Raw genomic sequence first — 13,226 nt, 5'->3', positions numbered from 1 at the left:
AAGGAGGAGCTGGGGGAACGGTGAAGCATCTTGTGCAGCTGTATCAGAGAGGACATGGGAGGCTGGAGTATGTCTTAGTGTAGGGAACAGAGGGGGACATGGGGAATGACATAGGGACCTGGTACAAGTATTCTAGTCAGATTATCCCAGAAAGTGGAAGTGAGGGAGACAGACAAAAAGGGAAAGCCAATAGAGAGCTCGTTACAGATTGGTTACCACGGTGAACAACTGGGGCTCCTTCCTGTTGGCCCGCTGAGTGCACCTCAGAAATGTCCTCCAAAGATGGGACCTGGGACTTCATTAAGCGGCTCACATTTCCGCACTGCACTGTGGGATGCCCCTGCGGATATTAACTTTCCCCTTAGAAGCTTCCTTCCTGGATGCCCTTGAGAGCTTTGTGACTTTGAAAACCAAAGCCCTGGGGCAGAAAAGTGGGAGAGTGGTAGCAGTGGGTGGCTTGAGGTGAGACCATGGCAGCCCTTGGGAAGGGCCCACTGCAATCTGAGATGGGCCAAAGGGAGATGGCATGGGACACAAAAGGCATCTGCTCATAGGGTGACTCAGATTAAGGGACTGAATGGGTGCAGCAAGTGGGAGAAAAAATTCAGGAAATGGGAAAAGTAGGGTGGGGTCAGAGAGGATCCATTGTGAAGAGTCTTCTGTGCCACATTACAAAGTTTACACTTTATTTGCCAAACACTGGCACCTAATAGGTGCTCTATATTTATCGAATAAATGAACGTTAATGACAGATGCACCCGGACCAAGCTTTAGAATCCAGCAGACTAGTGTGACTTTTTTTTTTTAATTTTTAAAGTTTATTTATTTTTAGAGAAAGAGAGAGGGCATGCAAGTGGGGGAGAGGCAGAGAGAGAGGGAGAGAGAGAGAGAGAGAGAGAGAGAGAGAGAGAGAGAGAGAATCCCTGGCAGGCTCAGCACTGTCAGCACAGAGCCCAACTCAGGGCTTAAAACTCATGAAGCATGAGATCATGACCTGAGCTGAAGTCAGATGCTTAACCGACTGAGCCATACAGGTGCCTTAGCCATGTGACTTCTGACCTCTTTGATCTTCTGTTTCTCTCTCTCTCTCTCTCTCTCTTTCTCTCTCTGAAGTAGCAACAATAATATCTTCTTTACAGGGTTGTTGTGAGGAATTAGATGAGATCAAAGATGTATGGCAACTAGAAGTATGGACTTAATAAATGTCAGCCACTCTACCCCTGCCCCCATGATGACCCCAAGCCAAGTAATAAACTGAACTACCCACCAGCTAGAGACAATGAAGGTTTCTCCTGGGATCTGTTTACAGAAGATATATGCTGGCATTTCCAGCTATATTGGTCCTCGTGGAAAAAATTAGTGGTATTAGTAACAACTTCCTTTGACCAAAAGGGAACCATATTGCTGTTTTAATTAAAGGACAGAGTTGAAACTATCCTCATAGGGAATTTACAAACTCAGAAATTGATGCTTGTAGTAACTTACAGGATTTTTTTTCTTTGTACATTTAAATGTGTATATCAAAACATCTTCCAATCAATATGCTGTTGACTGGACTCATCCATCCTTGCTGGGCTGCATTTCTCTACCATCCTGAAATTTTAACAGAGGCCAAGAGGCTTGTGGACTCCGTTTTATGGAATACCCCTGCACTGGCTGTCTGTAGGCATTGGGAGCTCCTCAGTCCTTCCCAGTGGACAAAAGAGATTGTGGCAGCCTCTGAGGAGGTCAGGGGAGAATATGAAGCAAAGGTGGGAGAGAAAGCAGCTTGAGGAACTAGGTGAAGGACTGAGAAATCACACGAACTGGGGAATACTCAATTAACATATTCTAAAACATATCTATTCCTTCAGTCTGGCACCAAACACTATGATGAGTAATGCCACTGGCACACCAAATTTTTTTTAAAGGGGGGGGGGGGGTGTGCCTGGGTGGCTCAGTTTGTTAAGTGTCCAGCTTCGGCTCAGGTCTATGAGTTCGAGCCCCGTGTGGGGCTCTGTGCTGACAGCTCAAAGCCTGGAGCCTGCTTCAGATTCTGTCTCCCTCTCTGCTCCTTCCCCACTCGCACTCAGTCTCTCTCTCTCTCTCTCAAAAATAAATAAATGTTAAATAAAAATTTTTTTAAAGAAAGAGAGAGAGAAAGAGAAAGAAGAAATAAAGGCTATTGGGAAAATGAGTAAACACGGAGTTTGTCAAGGAAGGAAATCCCGGAGTTGAGAAGCCTCTGTGGGAAGCACATTTGCTCCTAATCTGGAGTGATTCACAACTGGAGAAGCTGAGTAGGAACCACAAGGTGGAGACTCATTCATCTGTCTGTTCGTTTGTTTATTCATTTCTTTCATTCAATGATTATCAGTTATCTCTCTACCACATCCTGCAAGAAGCAGCAACAATACAAAAGTGGAAAAGGCACAAACCCTGCCCTTGAAGGCTCTAAAAGTAGGAGAAGCAAAAGATGTCACTAACAGTTATCATAAAGTGGAACAAGGGCAAAGATAAAGACATGTACTAGATGGACTGGTGACACAAGGAGGAGGGAGAGGGGCCAGAAAAGCCTTCTCAGAGGTGGAGATCCCTTAGCTGGGTCTTAAAGGCCATTGGAATCTCCCAGGCAGCAGAGAGTTGTGCCAAGTTGGAGGAAAAGTCACCCATAATAAGGGAGACACTCTTTGAGGTTAGCATGGAGTTGGTAAGTCTAAAGCATAGGAGGGAGGCAAGGACCATTTATGGGAGGACCTCCTGTGTCATGCAGAGTCTAGAGGCCATCCTGTAGGTAATGAGGGGCCACTGAAGGGTTTTGAGCAAAAGCATCGCACTGTCTCATTTGTGGCTAAGAACTATCTTCCTGGTGTCTTCCCAATAGCCAGCCTTGAGGGATGAGTTGAAAGGGATTGAAAACTGGGAGTAGGATAGCCTGTTCAGATGGTTCAGGTGAGAGGAAAGTGGCAGGTGGCTACAGAGAAGGGGTTGCTGAGTTTAGCTCTAGTCCCCAAAGGGCTGTGTGGGCAGGAAGAATTTCCAGATGTCAAGTCTCTTAGAACATCAATTTCCTCATCCTTAAAATGAAGGAAATGTGAATCACCAATAAGGTCCTCTATTGCAGCAAGCACGAGACAGTTTATCAGGACCTCTCTGCAGAAAGCGGGTCCTCACCCAAGACCTAGAAAAGAGGAAGGGGGAGGGAGGCGGAGCTGGGAGCCCCCAATCCACCCCGCCGTGAGTGCCAGCCTAGGCAACTGTCCCCAGGTCCCCCTTTCCTTCTCTAGGGGAATTGCGTGAGGCCAGAGAGAAGAAGTGGAGGGGCGCCTGGGTGGCTTCCTCAGTTAAGGAACTGACTCCTGGTTTAGACTCAGGTCATGAGCTCATGGTTTTTGAGTTCCAGCCCCAAATCATGTTCAGTGCTGGCAACTCAGAGCCTGCTTGGGATTCTGTCCCCCCCTTCTCTCTCTCCGCCCCTCCCCCGCTCTCTTTCGCCCTCTCTCTCTCTCCAAAAGAAAAGAAGCCATGGAATGGGGGGGCCCTCTTAGATGCCCAAGTGTCTAAGGCTCCCGCTGCCATGGCTTGATTCAGTCAGCCGGGAGTACTCTCAGCTTTGAAGTCACAGGGGCCTCTTAGCAGAGCCACTTGGAGCTGTCACCCTTGCCTATTCCTCCCCAGGAAAAGCTCTAGTGAGCAGTGGAGAGAACGCTTTAAAGGGACTCGCCAAAGAACAAAGTTCACTCCCCAGTTTTGGATTAAACAGCGCTGTGATCTTGGACACGTTAGTGCAGGGCGCTCAGTAACTCCCAGGTAAGGATAACTCCCCCGGTCGGCAGACCGCTCCTTTGACACCTGCCCTCGTCGCCGCGCCACATCGCCTTCCCCCCACCTTTGCCTTCCCGGTCCAAGGCGCGGCGCTGATTCTGGCCAGGCGAGGCTGCGGAGAGCCTGGCGGCGGGAGGTTGGCTGGGAGCCCGGGGCGCCCCCGCGCGCTCCCTCACCGCGGCTCCCGCCCCCCGCGGCCGCGCGGCCCCGCGCTCGGGTGCACGGAGCCCGCGCGGACAGCGCGCGGCGGCGGGAGCGGCGCGGCGGCGGCGGGGAAGGTGGGAGCCGGGCCTACCGTGTGGCCGGCTCGGAGGGTCGCCCGCTCAGCCCCGAGGCGCGCCAGCGGGACCCGGCCGGACGCCACCGAGGCTCCTCCCCCTCCGCCCGAGCCCGCCGCCCGAGCCCGCGCGGCGCCCGCGGGGCGGCGGGGGCTGCAGACGGCCGGCTCTGCGCGTCCTGCCCGGGGCGGGCCCAGGGCCCCCAGACGCCCGCCTCCGCGGTGGGTGGCCGCTTACGTCAGGGAGGCGAAACCCAGAAGAAGGAAAAAAAAAAAAAAAAAAAGGCACGAGGGCGGAAGGGGAAAAACTTTTTTTATTATTCTTTTTTGCTCTTATTTTCTTCTGGGGCTGAAGTGAAGGACCGGCGACTGCGCCAGCGCGGGCTTCCCGGAAAAGCCCGGCGCGACCGCGGCGCGCGGCGGAGCTGGGCCCGGGAGGCCCGAAGGGGCGGCCGCCATGTGGGACCCTCAGGACTTTGAGCGCCACTGGCAGGCCGAGTTCCCCGGGGAGGAGGCACCGGTCATGCGGCTGGACTCGGTGCTGGACATGGAGCGGGAGCTGGAGCGCTGCAAACTCAACCTGAAGCGGCTGCAACAGGTGTTGGCTGAGGAGAAATTCAAAGTCTCCTACCTGCAGACGGCCCTGGCCGGGGAGAAGCGGGACCTCGGCTGCGGGCGCCTGGAGGGCGGAGACGGCGACAGCGGGGGAGCTTGGGCAGAGGAGCCGGCGCCGGCCGGGCCGGAGCGGGCGCCGCCACCGCGGGAGGAGGAGGGCGCCGCGGGCGGCGGCGGAGACCCTCCAGGCTCCTGGCGCCCTGACCCCGAGGTGGCCGCCAAGGCCGGGACTCGTCACGCGTGCCCCGACCTTCCCACTTGGCCCGGGGCGGCGGAGGCAGGGGGCGCCGTGCGCAGCTTGACCGCCGCCATCCACCAGCAGCTGCTGCAGCCTCGCCTCCTCTTCAGACTCCGGGAGGACCGCGCGCCGCCCGGCCCCGATGACACGGTCCCCAGCGCCCAGGGAGAGGAGCTGTCCTCCCGGACCCGCGCGGGGCGGGGCTCCGAGGAGGGCGAGCCGGACGCCTCGGTCGCAGATGATGGGGGCAACAGCAGTGACCACGACTTCGAGATGGTGGATTTGAACGAGAAATTCGTCCTCGGCCACTTGCTCGTGCCCCCCTGCCGGCTCGGGACCCGCGACGAGGCCGAAAAGCCGGCGCGGGCGGGCAGCCCTCATCGCTGGATGCACCTGATCCCCGGGGGCCGGCGGCAGCAGCGCCGGAGCCGCGACCTGGAGCAGCTGGAGGCGGAGGCCAAGGACGGGCGGAGCTCGCCCCTGGCTGCGGAGGAGCACCCCCCGCGCGGGGCTCGCGAGCACCTCCCCCCGTGGCGGCGCAAGAGGTTTCTGCGGGTGCCGGAGCGGGACTCGCCCAGCCACAGCTCGCCCGAGAGGGGCAGTGACTGCAGCCACAACAGCTCGGACCACGAGGACGGCTTCTCTGCAGGTAGGCGCACCCCTCGCGCACCCCGGGGGCTCCTGGCCCCTTCCTGCACTCCTTTCCGGCAAACCTCGTTGGTTCTGTTTAACCTTAGGCACTTGGGAAAAAGAGATAAAATTTATCTGTTTACCCTGAAACCACTTGTGGAACTGAAAAAAAAAAAAAAAAAGATTGTGCAACATCATTTCGCCTTGAGCGAGTTTATGAAAATAAGCAGGATGGCGATGGCAGGGGGTGATGGAATGGTGCTAGATGCGTGGATTGGCTAGACCATGGGAGGCATCTTTCACTTCAGGCCTCAACCTTTATGCTCTGATACTGTAACATCACGGCCCTCCCTCTCTCGAACTCATCCTCCACGGGTTGGTCAGATGCCTATCCACCACATGATAGTACCTTTCTCTGCACAAACTCCAGAGGCTCCCCATTTCCCCCACATTCCTTGATGTGAAAGTCTAAATTTCTCATTTAATTTTCTGAATTATCTGTCATCTTCTCCAGCCTGTATCGTGTGTTCTGGCCAAACTGAGACATCCTCTCACCCAGGGAAAGGTACATCATCCTCACTGCCCCCTCTCCCCCTCCCTTTGCTGGCTGCCCCCTTCCTAGATCTGTCAGGTTCCTAGGAGCCTGATTGGGAAGGAGAGGGCATAGAATCATATTTTTCGAGCTGGCCTAGTGCCCAGAGATCATGTCTAATGCAATGTCTTCGTTTGACAAAGGAGAAAACGGAAGCTTGGAGAGATTAAGTGTTTGTTGAAGTGAGCTGAGACTTCCACTTGGGCTGTCAGTTGCCGTTGCCTTCTATTTGGAGGACAGCACCTAGTCCTAGCCAATCTTTGATTTTGTTTAAAAAAATTTTTTTTAATGTTTATTTATTTTTGAGAGAGACAGAGACAGAATGCGAGTAGGTTAGGGGCAGAGAGAGAGGGAGACACAGAATCTGAAGCAGGCTCCAGGCTCCAAGCTGTCAGCACAGAGCCCAACCCGGGGCTCAAACTCACCAGCGGTGAGATCATGACCTGAGCCGAAGTCGGTCGCCCCACTGACTGAGCCACCCAGGTGCCCCTGTCCTAGCCAATCTTTGAATGCCCTTGTGTCAGTCAATAGGGTGCCTTGCACATAGTAAGCACTCAATAAATATTTCTTATTTATGTATTGAGTCTGGGTCTCTCAGCCACCCAGCTCCTCATAGGTCAGGGAGTGGTAATGGGGCTAAGGAGGAAAGGACGGATAGGGATGTGAGGTGGCCTGTGACTGCCCCTTTGCTGCCCCTGGAGCTGTCAGGGTCTTCTCAGCCACAAGGAAAGGATAAATTGATGTCTAGTTGGGTCAAGCTGTGACCAGGAACTTAAGATGCCTTCCTGCTCAGTGAAGGAGAGAAAGAAATCACTGGTGCTGGGATTGTTCCAAAATCTCCATTATTAGATCTTATCTGGGTGAGTTTGCATTTGAATGAAAAACTGTCCACTTTGCTAAAAGCACATTTGGAAGGTCCATCAAATCATCAGTTGTGATCAATTACACTTATTCATTAGCAGAGATTGGCTGCTTCTCCCATAGGTAATGCTTTTGCTGCCCATGCTAGTAACATTTTTATGTGCCCCTTTAACTTAAGGGAAAAGTCTGAAGATTTTACTCTAGTGCCAAGTTCCAAATACCCAGTAGAGGCTACCCAAGTGCCCAGAGCTGCTTCGGAGCTGGCTCCAGTCCCAGCTTTCCTGAAACCCACATCAATCACCCCTTCAGGTGTGCCCAATGCACTGGATTTTCTCCAGGAGTTATTTTTATTTCTGTGTGCTGTCTCCTCTCTCCTTAAGGGCATTCTAGCACACAGAGCATCTTGATACAGATTAGGAATTAGCATTCCTTCTGGCCTAATGAATTACAAAAGGTGCCCCCTCTGGGTGGACCAGTGACTAAAAGATTCTCTTTCCTCTGGATTGAAGACTCCAGCCGGAGGGCACACACTCTGGCACTTCAGGACTTCGGCTAGTGGTGCCTGGCTGGTGTTTCAGGCCCCGTTCCAGGGCCCCTCTGCAGGGCAAGCTTGTGGACAGAACCCCTGGACAGCTGTGTATGGGGGCCCCTCCTCCCAAACCTCCCCAGTTGAGGAAGTGCCTGGGGCTGGACACGTACATGCATGCCTGTACACGTATACGCACGTGTGCACGGTCACAAGCGTGTGCAGGAGGAAGAGCCTTCAGATAAACAGAGAGGCCCTAGAGTGGAGGGATTAAGGGCAGGGGTTTTCATGCCGTGGGTGACAGCCCACTGAAATCAGTGTCGTGGGGAATAAGAGCATCGAGAGGCCTTCCTTGTCCACGCTTGGCTGTCCTGGCTTTAGTTTTCCCCGTAGCACTCACCAAATTACCACTTCAGACGCTACGATTTTGCATGTTGACCTTTTTCACTCTCTCTCCAGTAAAAGGCAAGGTCCAAGAGGAGGAGGATTTTTTTTTAAATTTAAATCCAAGTTAGTTAACATATAGTGTAATAATGGTTTCAGGAGTAGAATTTAGTGATTCATCACTTACATACAATACTCAGTGCTCATCCCAAGTGCCCTCCTTAATGCCCATCCCCCATTTAGGACATCCACCACCCAACACCCCTCCAGCAGCCCTCAGTTTGTTCTCTGTATTTAAGAGTCTCTTATGGTTTGTCTCTCTGTCTCTCTCTCTCTCTGTCTGTTTTTATCTTATTTTTGTTTCCCTTCCCCTATATTCATCTGTTTTGTATCTTAAATTTCACGTATGAGTGAAATCATATATTTTACCTTCCTCTGACTTATTTCACTTAGCATAATACTCTCTAGTTCTATCCACGTTGTTGCGAATGGTAAGATTTCATTCTTTTTCATTGCCGACTAACATTCCATTGTATAGATGTACCACATCTTCTTTATGCATTTGTCAGTCAATGGACGTTTGGGCTCTTTCCATACTTTGGCTATTGTTGATAGTGCTGCTATAAACAAAGGGGTGGATGTACTCCTTTGAATCAGCATTTTTGTATCCTTTGGATAAATTCCTAGTAGTGCAATTGCTGGGTTGTAGGGTAGTTCTATTATTAAGTTTTTGAGGAACCTCCATACTGTTTTCCAGAGTGGCCGCACCAGTTTGCATTCCTACCAGCAGGACAAAAGTGTCCCTCTTTCTCTGCATCCTTGAGGGCAAGGATTTTTATCTCTTTCATCCACTGACGTCAAGCCCCAAAGCCTAGAACAGTGTCTCACACATATTAGGTGTTCCAGAAATATTTGTTGAATGATATAATTTTTTAATGGGATTGAAGAGAAGAGGAAACATGGGAGTGCATTGCACATGGTAATGGAGAGCATTATTCTGTTTTAAAACTTTGTTTCAGTTGTGTATAAATGTGTGAGTGTATATTGGGTCCTGATGTAGAAGGTATTTCTTGCCATGAATTGGACAAAAAGGTTTGAAAATACTGATAAAGACTATGGGCTTTGAAGCTAGACTACTTGTGTGAGCTTGGAAGAAGTTATTTGAATTTTCTGTGTCTCAGTTTCCACATCTCTGAAATGGGACTGATAAACACTGCTTATATCATACTGTTGATATGAGGAATAAGTGGGATTTTGTTTCTAAAGGGCTTTGAACATGTCTTGACACATGGTAGGCACTCACAGTGTTGGCTAACCATGACTACAGGTCATTTTCTTTGAGATGCTTCAAAGATTCTCTCATTCCCAGATAGGAATCACAGATGGTTTGGTTTTCTGTGATGCATGTACTTTTCCTAGCAAGGCTCTGGCTCTTTCTAGAACCTTCCAAGAGCAGGGCAGGACCCAGGGCAGTGTCTTGCTCATGAAGCTCTCTTGCTGGACTGGCCCTCATGTTTCTCCTTCTCCACCAGCAATTATGCCCATTATTTGTATTCTGAGATCCTTAATTGAAGTTCGGATTTTATCAAGCCATTCAGTCTGGAGGTCTTAAGGAGACAGTGCCACATGAGAGTCAGAGAGGCAGAGATGCCCCTCTCCTTGGAAAAGGACCATTTTCTCTTAAATGAGAGGCAGATTCCCATACAAAGACACATATGGGTCTATTTCTACACATAGTAGCCAAACCAGAGTTTAAGTTAGAATGCCAGTTCTTTGAGTATATTCCTTTTAGCACCTTGTAGCCTGGGTTGGTGCTGAGGAAGACCAGGCCATGGTGACATGCATCAGGGTGGTGGTGTGGATGGGGTGAGGGCTGCAGAACTAGAATTACTCGTGTTGGGTCCAGTGTGCTCTGACGACAGACCTGTGTGCCCCGACTCTGCCCCTCAGCAGTTGTGAGGCCATGGAGAAGCCTTAGTCTCTATTAGCAATGACAAGGATAGCTAACACTTACTGAGGGCTTACTTTGAGCCAGTGCCTATTGTAAGCATTTTAAATGTACTTACTCATCTGTGCCTCACAACAGCTTCATAAGACAGGCAGGATTATTATTTCCATTTTACATATGAGAATCATAAGGCTCAGAGAGCTTCAATAGCCCTGACTAAGGTCACTCAGCTTGTAAGTGACACTTGGGATTTGAATCTAAGCAGTCTGAGTCCCGAGTCCTTGCTTTCAAACACCAAACTATACTGCCTTAATAATAGCACCTACCTCTCAGGGTAGTTATGAAAATTAAATACAATAAGATATTTGAAGACTTTAGCAAAGCACCTGGCACACAGTGACCATTAAGTGCATACACATGTCCGTGTACATTATTACCATTTCCTGTATCACGAAAATCCCCAGCAGACCCCATAGGGGGGTCCATCTGCTGCTGGGGTCAACCATCAGGGCTGCTGCCCACCCTTGGGGCTCCTGGGTGGACTTGGCCTCACAGGTGAGCAGACCCCCTGCTGGATTTAGATCTCCTCTCTTCAGCTGGGCACTCTTGGGTGGACGCAACTGCGTGCCCACATGCAGAGCCCTGGTATTTTCCCTTTTGGGTTGCCTTGCTTCTGGTGCCATTCCTGCCACAGAGGTTGGGTGACATTTCCTTCTCGGGGCTTATGCATCCCTTCCATAGCCTGTGGCATCCCCTGTACCACACACGCACTCTCTGTGGACCAAAGCATACTCTTCTAGCAAAGCCCAAAGGTGGCTTTTCGGAGTCAGTCATCCTTTTGACTGGCAGAAACTCAGAAACTATTCACCCGATATTCTGGTTGTAGTTCAGATGACAAAGTAAATATCATTAATATTTTAAATTGGCAGCATTTTCTCCTTGCACTAAACTTTGCCCGGTGGAGGGCAGACAGTCTCTACTTGGCAGGCCCTTGAAATTCATTCATTTGTTCATTAATCTCTTCCAACCCAACGAGAGTTTATCAAGGTCTTACTTGATGCCAAGTCTGTGTTAAGGGTCAAGACTGCAAAAGTCGGTGACCTGCTTTTAAGGTTCTCACTGACTCTTTGGCTCCAAGGGTAGAAACCATACATTTTTAGATAAAGAAACAGCTTTCCAGCAGAACCTGGTAAATCCTGAGGCACCTGGGTGGCTCAGTCCATTAAGCGTCTGACTTTGGCTCAGGTCGTGATCTCCCAGTTCGTAAGTTAGAGCCCCGCATTGGGCTCTGTGCTGACAGCTCAGAGCCTGGAGTCTGCTTTGGATTCTGTCTCTCTGTCTCTCTCCCTCCCTCACTCACACTCAGCCTCCCTCTCTCTCTCAAAAATAAATAAACATTAAAAAAAAAAAAAACTTTGTAAATCCTGAAATGAATGACTAAGGACTGTTCATCTGAATCTTAGTGACATTCAAGAGTCTAGAACAGGAAGAGATCTTACAGTAGGTCTATTCCTGCCCCCTCCAGACAGAGTCCTGGAGACCTAAAAGTAACCTCAAGGTCACACGCTCATGACCCTCAAGGCTGGACCTATGAGCCAGGACAAGGCTCTTTCCATTGTCCTATGGCCTTTTCTTTCCTAGAATTTTAAGCAGAGAACTCTAAAGACATAAGTTCTGTCAAAGTCATGGTATCAGGAGCAGTAGACAATCGCATTTGGCCTCACATCCATCTCAGCAGGTGAAGATTACTGCTGCCATTTTATAGGTAAAGTGCTGAGGCCAGGAGAGGTAAAGAGATTTACCCAGAGTCAAACATTTCGTGATGGAATCCGCCTTGAACTCAGTCTTACAAAAACAGCACTCTTTAACTTCCAGCACTTAGTGCTGTCCTGGGCCAGCTGTAGAATTCTGGCGTTCTGTACTTGGGAGGCCCTGCCATCAGATTCTACCAGGCTGCCAAAGGAGACTTTTTATTTTTAATCTGCATGGGAAATACACTTCCTATTCGGTACTCATGTTACCTAGATCGTTGTAACTTGATGGGTTTTTTCCCCTTCCCCGTGAGTGACTAATGAGATTTTTGCTCCGGGAAGAATTCCTTGTGTTCAGTGATGTGTCTGAATAACTTAATTCAAAGTGTTGAATTTTCAGCCTTAGCTGTGATAGAGTGATTTTTTTTTTTTTTCCATTCCCTGTTGCAGAGAGATATTAAAACACTATCTGAGACACATGAGCTGGTCGTTGGCTGTGATTCATTTGTAAGTGGAGTTGACATGGCTTCTCAAAGCTTGCTTCTCTCCACCATCACCCCACCCCCCACCATCTTAGCACTATCTACACCTCAGGAGCACTCTACCAGCCAGCCAGAGGGTGTGGGTGCGTTTGTTTAACGAGCCCTTCCTCCTCTACACATACATAGTAAATACAACCAAGACTCAAAACTTTTCTTTTCCTCTACTTGTTTTTCTTCTGGTTAAGAGACTATTCACAAAGCAGTTGGCTCTATACTTGGCCCTGGATCTTTATGTTTGAAAATCAGGATCTTGACGTATTTCCCCGGCTTTGAAACAATGGTACAAACACGTTCCCCATCTGAAAAATGGGTTTGATGTGAGCCAGCTTGCAGGGTTGTAAGGCTTACATTGGATGAGTTACTGACTCTGTCTCAGCCTTGGATTCCTTGTCCGCCAAAAGTGGGTGATGGTGATTGGACTGTGTCATAGACTTGTGAAGTGTAAAGGGGGTAAGTGTGTGAAGAGTACCTAGCACAGGGCCGGGCACATAAGCATTTAATGAAGCTTAGATGGTGGTGTTGTCATTGTTCTAAGTCCAGGCCACAGCTCACATTCCTATCTCTTTGTGTAATGAAGTTCCCCAAGCCTCTTGTCTCTCCTTTCTTACTTCCTCCAGGTCACAGGTGTTTTGCTCCTTTGGAGGCAGATAAGCTTTCTTGTTCCTTTGTGGTCGCTGGTCCTTCCCCAGTTAATCCCTGTCGTCCCTGGCATCTATAAAACTGTCATCTGGCTTCTCTTTATTTCTTACTCTCTACTCACTTGCTTTCAGCTAATGCACACTCCTTCCAGTGTCTTTGTGGGCTCTGTCTGGCTTTTGAGATGCCCTTCACCCCCACTTAAACCCAGTCACAAAACCAACCCTTCCTTCAAAGCCTGGCTTTTCCATGATATCTTGTGTTAGTTAAGATAGGGGTTTGCTGCATATGACAAAACCCCAAAAAGTAGCTTAAGCAAGATGGAGGTGTATTTCTCTTTCAAGTAAGAGAATGCCAGAAGTAAGCAGTCCAGGGAGAGTATGGTGACTACCATGATCATCAGGAATTTGGGCTTGTTTCTA

General features: G+C 49.8%; 1 protein-coding gene across 2 annotated transcripts in view; it reads left to right on the top strand.

Annotated features, from left to right (window-relative positions):
- Nucleotides 1-4,366: 4,366 nt before the first annotated feature.
- Nucleotides 4,367-13,226, top strand: part of ABR (ABR activator of RhoGEF and GTPase) — a 186,057-nt gene continuing 177,197 nt past the window's right edge. Inside the window, exon 1 of one of the 2 annotated variants that reach the window (XM_047080671.1) lies at nucleotides 4,367-5,583. In XM_047080671.1, coding sequence (XP_046936627.1) covers nucleotides 4,539-5,583 — 1,045 coding nt within the window. In that variant the 5' untranslated portion in view covers nucleotides 4,367-4,538. The remainder of the gene's footprint in view (nucleotides 5,584-13,226) is intronic. The other variant, XM_047080670.1, reaches the window with a different exon arrangement.

This window comes from Lynx rufus, unplaced genomic scaffold, assembly GCF_022079265.1.
Source record: "Lynx rufus isolate CCGP_SWC_20201006 ecotype Redwood Valley unplaced genomic scaffold, mLynRuf1.p SCAF_18, whole genome shotgun sequence".
Classification (NCBI taxonomy): Eukaryota; Metazoa; Chordata; class Mammalia; order Carnivora; family Felidae; genus Lynx; species Lynx rufus.
The sequence above is the reverse complement of the archived record's forward strand: the minus strand, read 5'-3'. Positions and strand labels throughout refer to the sequence as shown.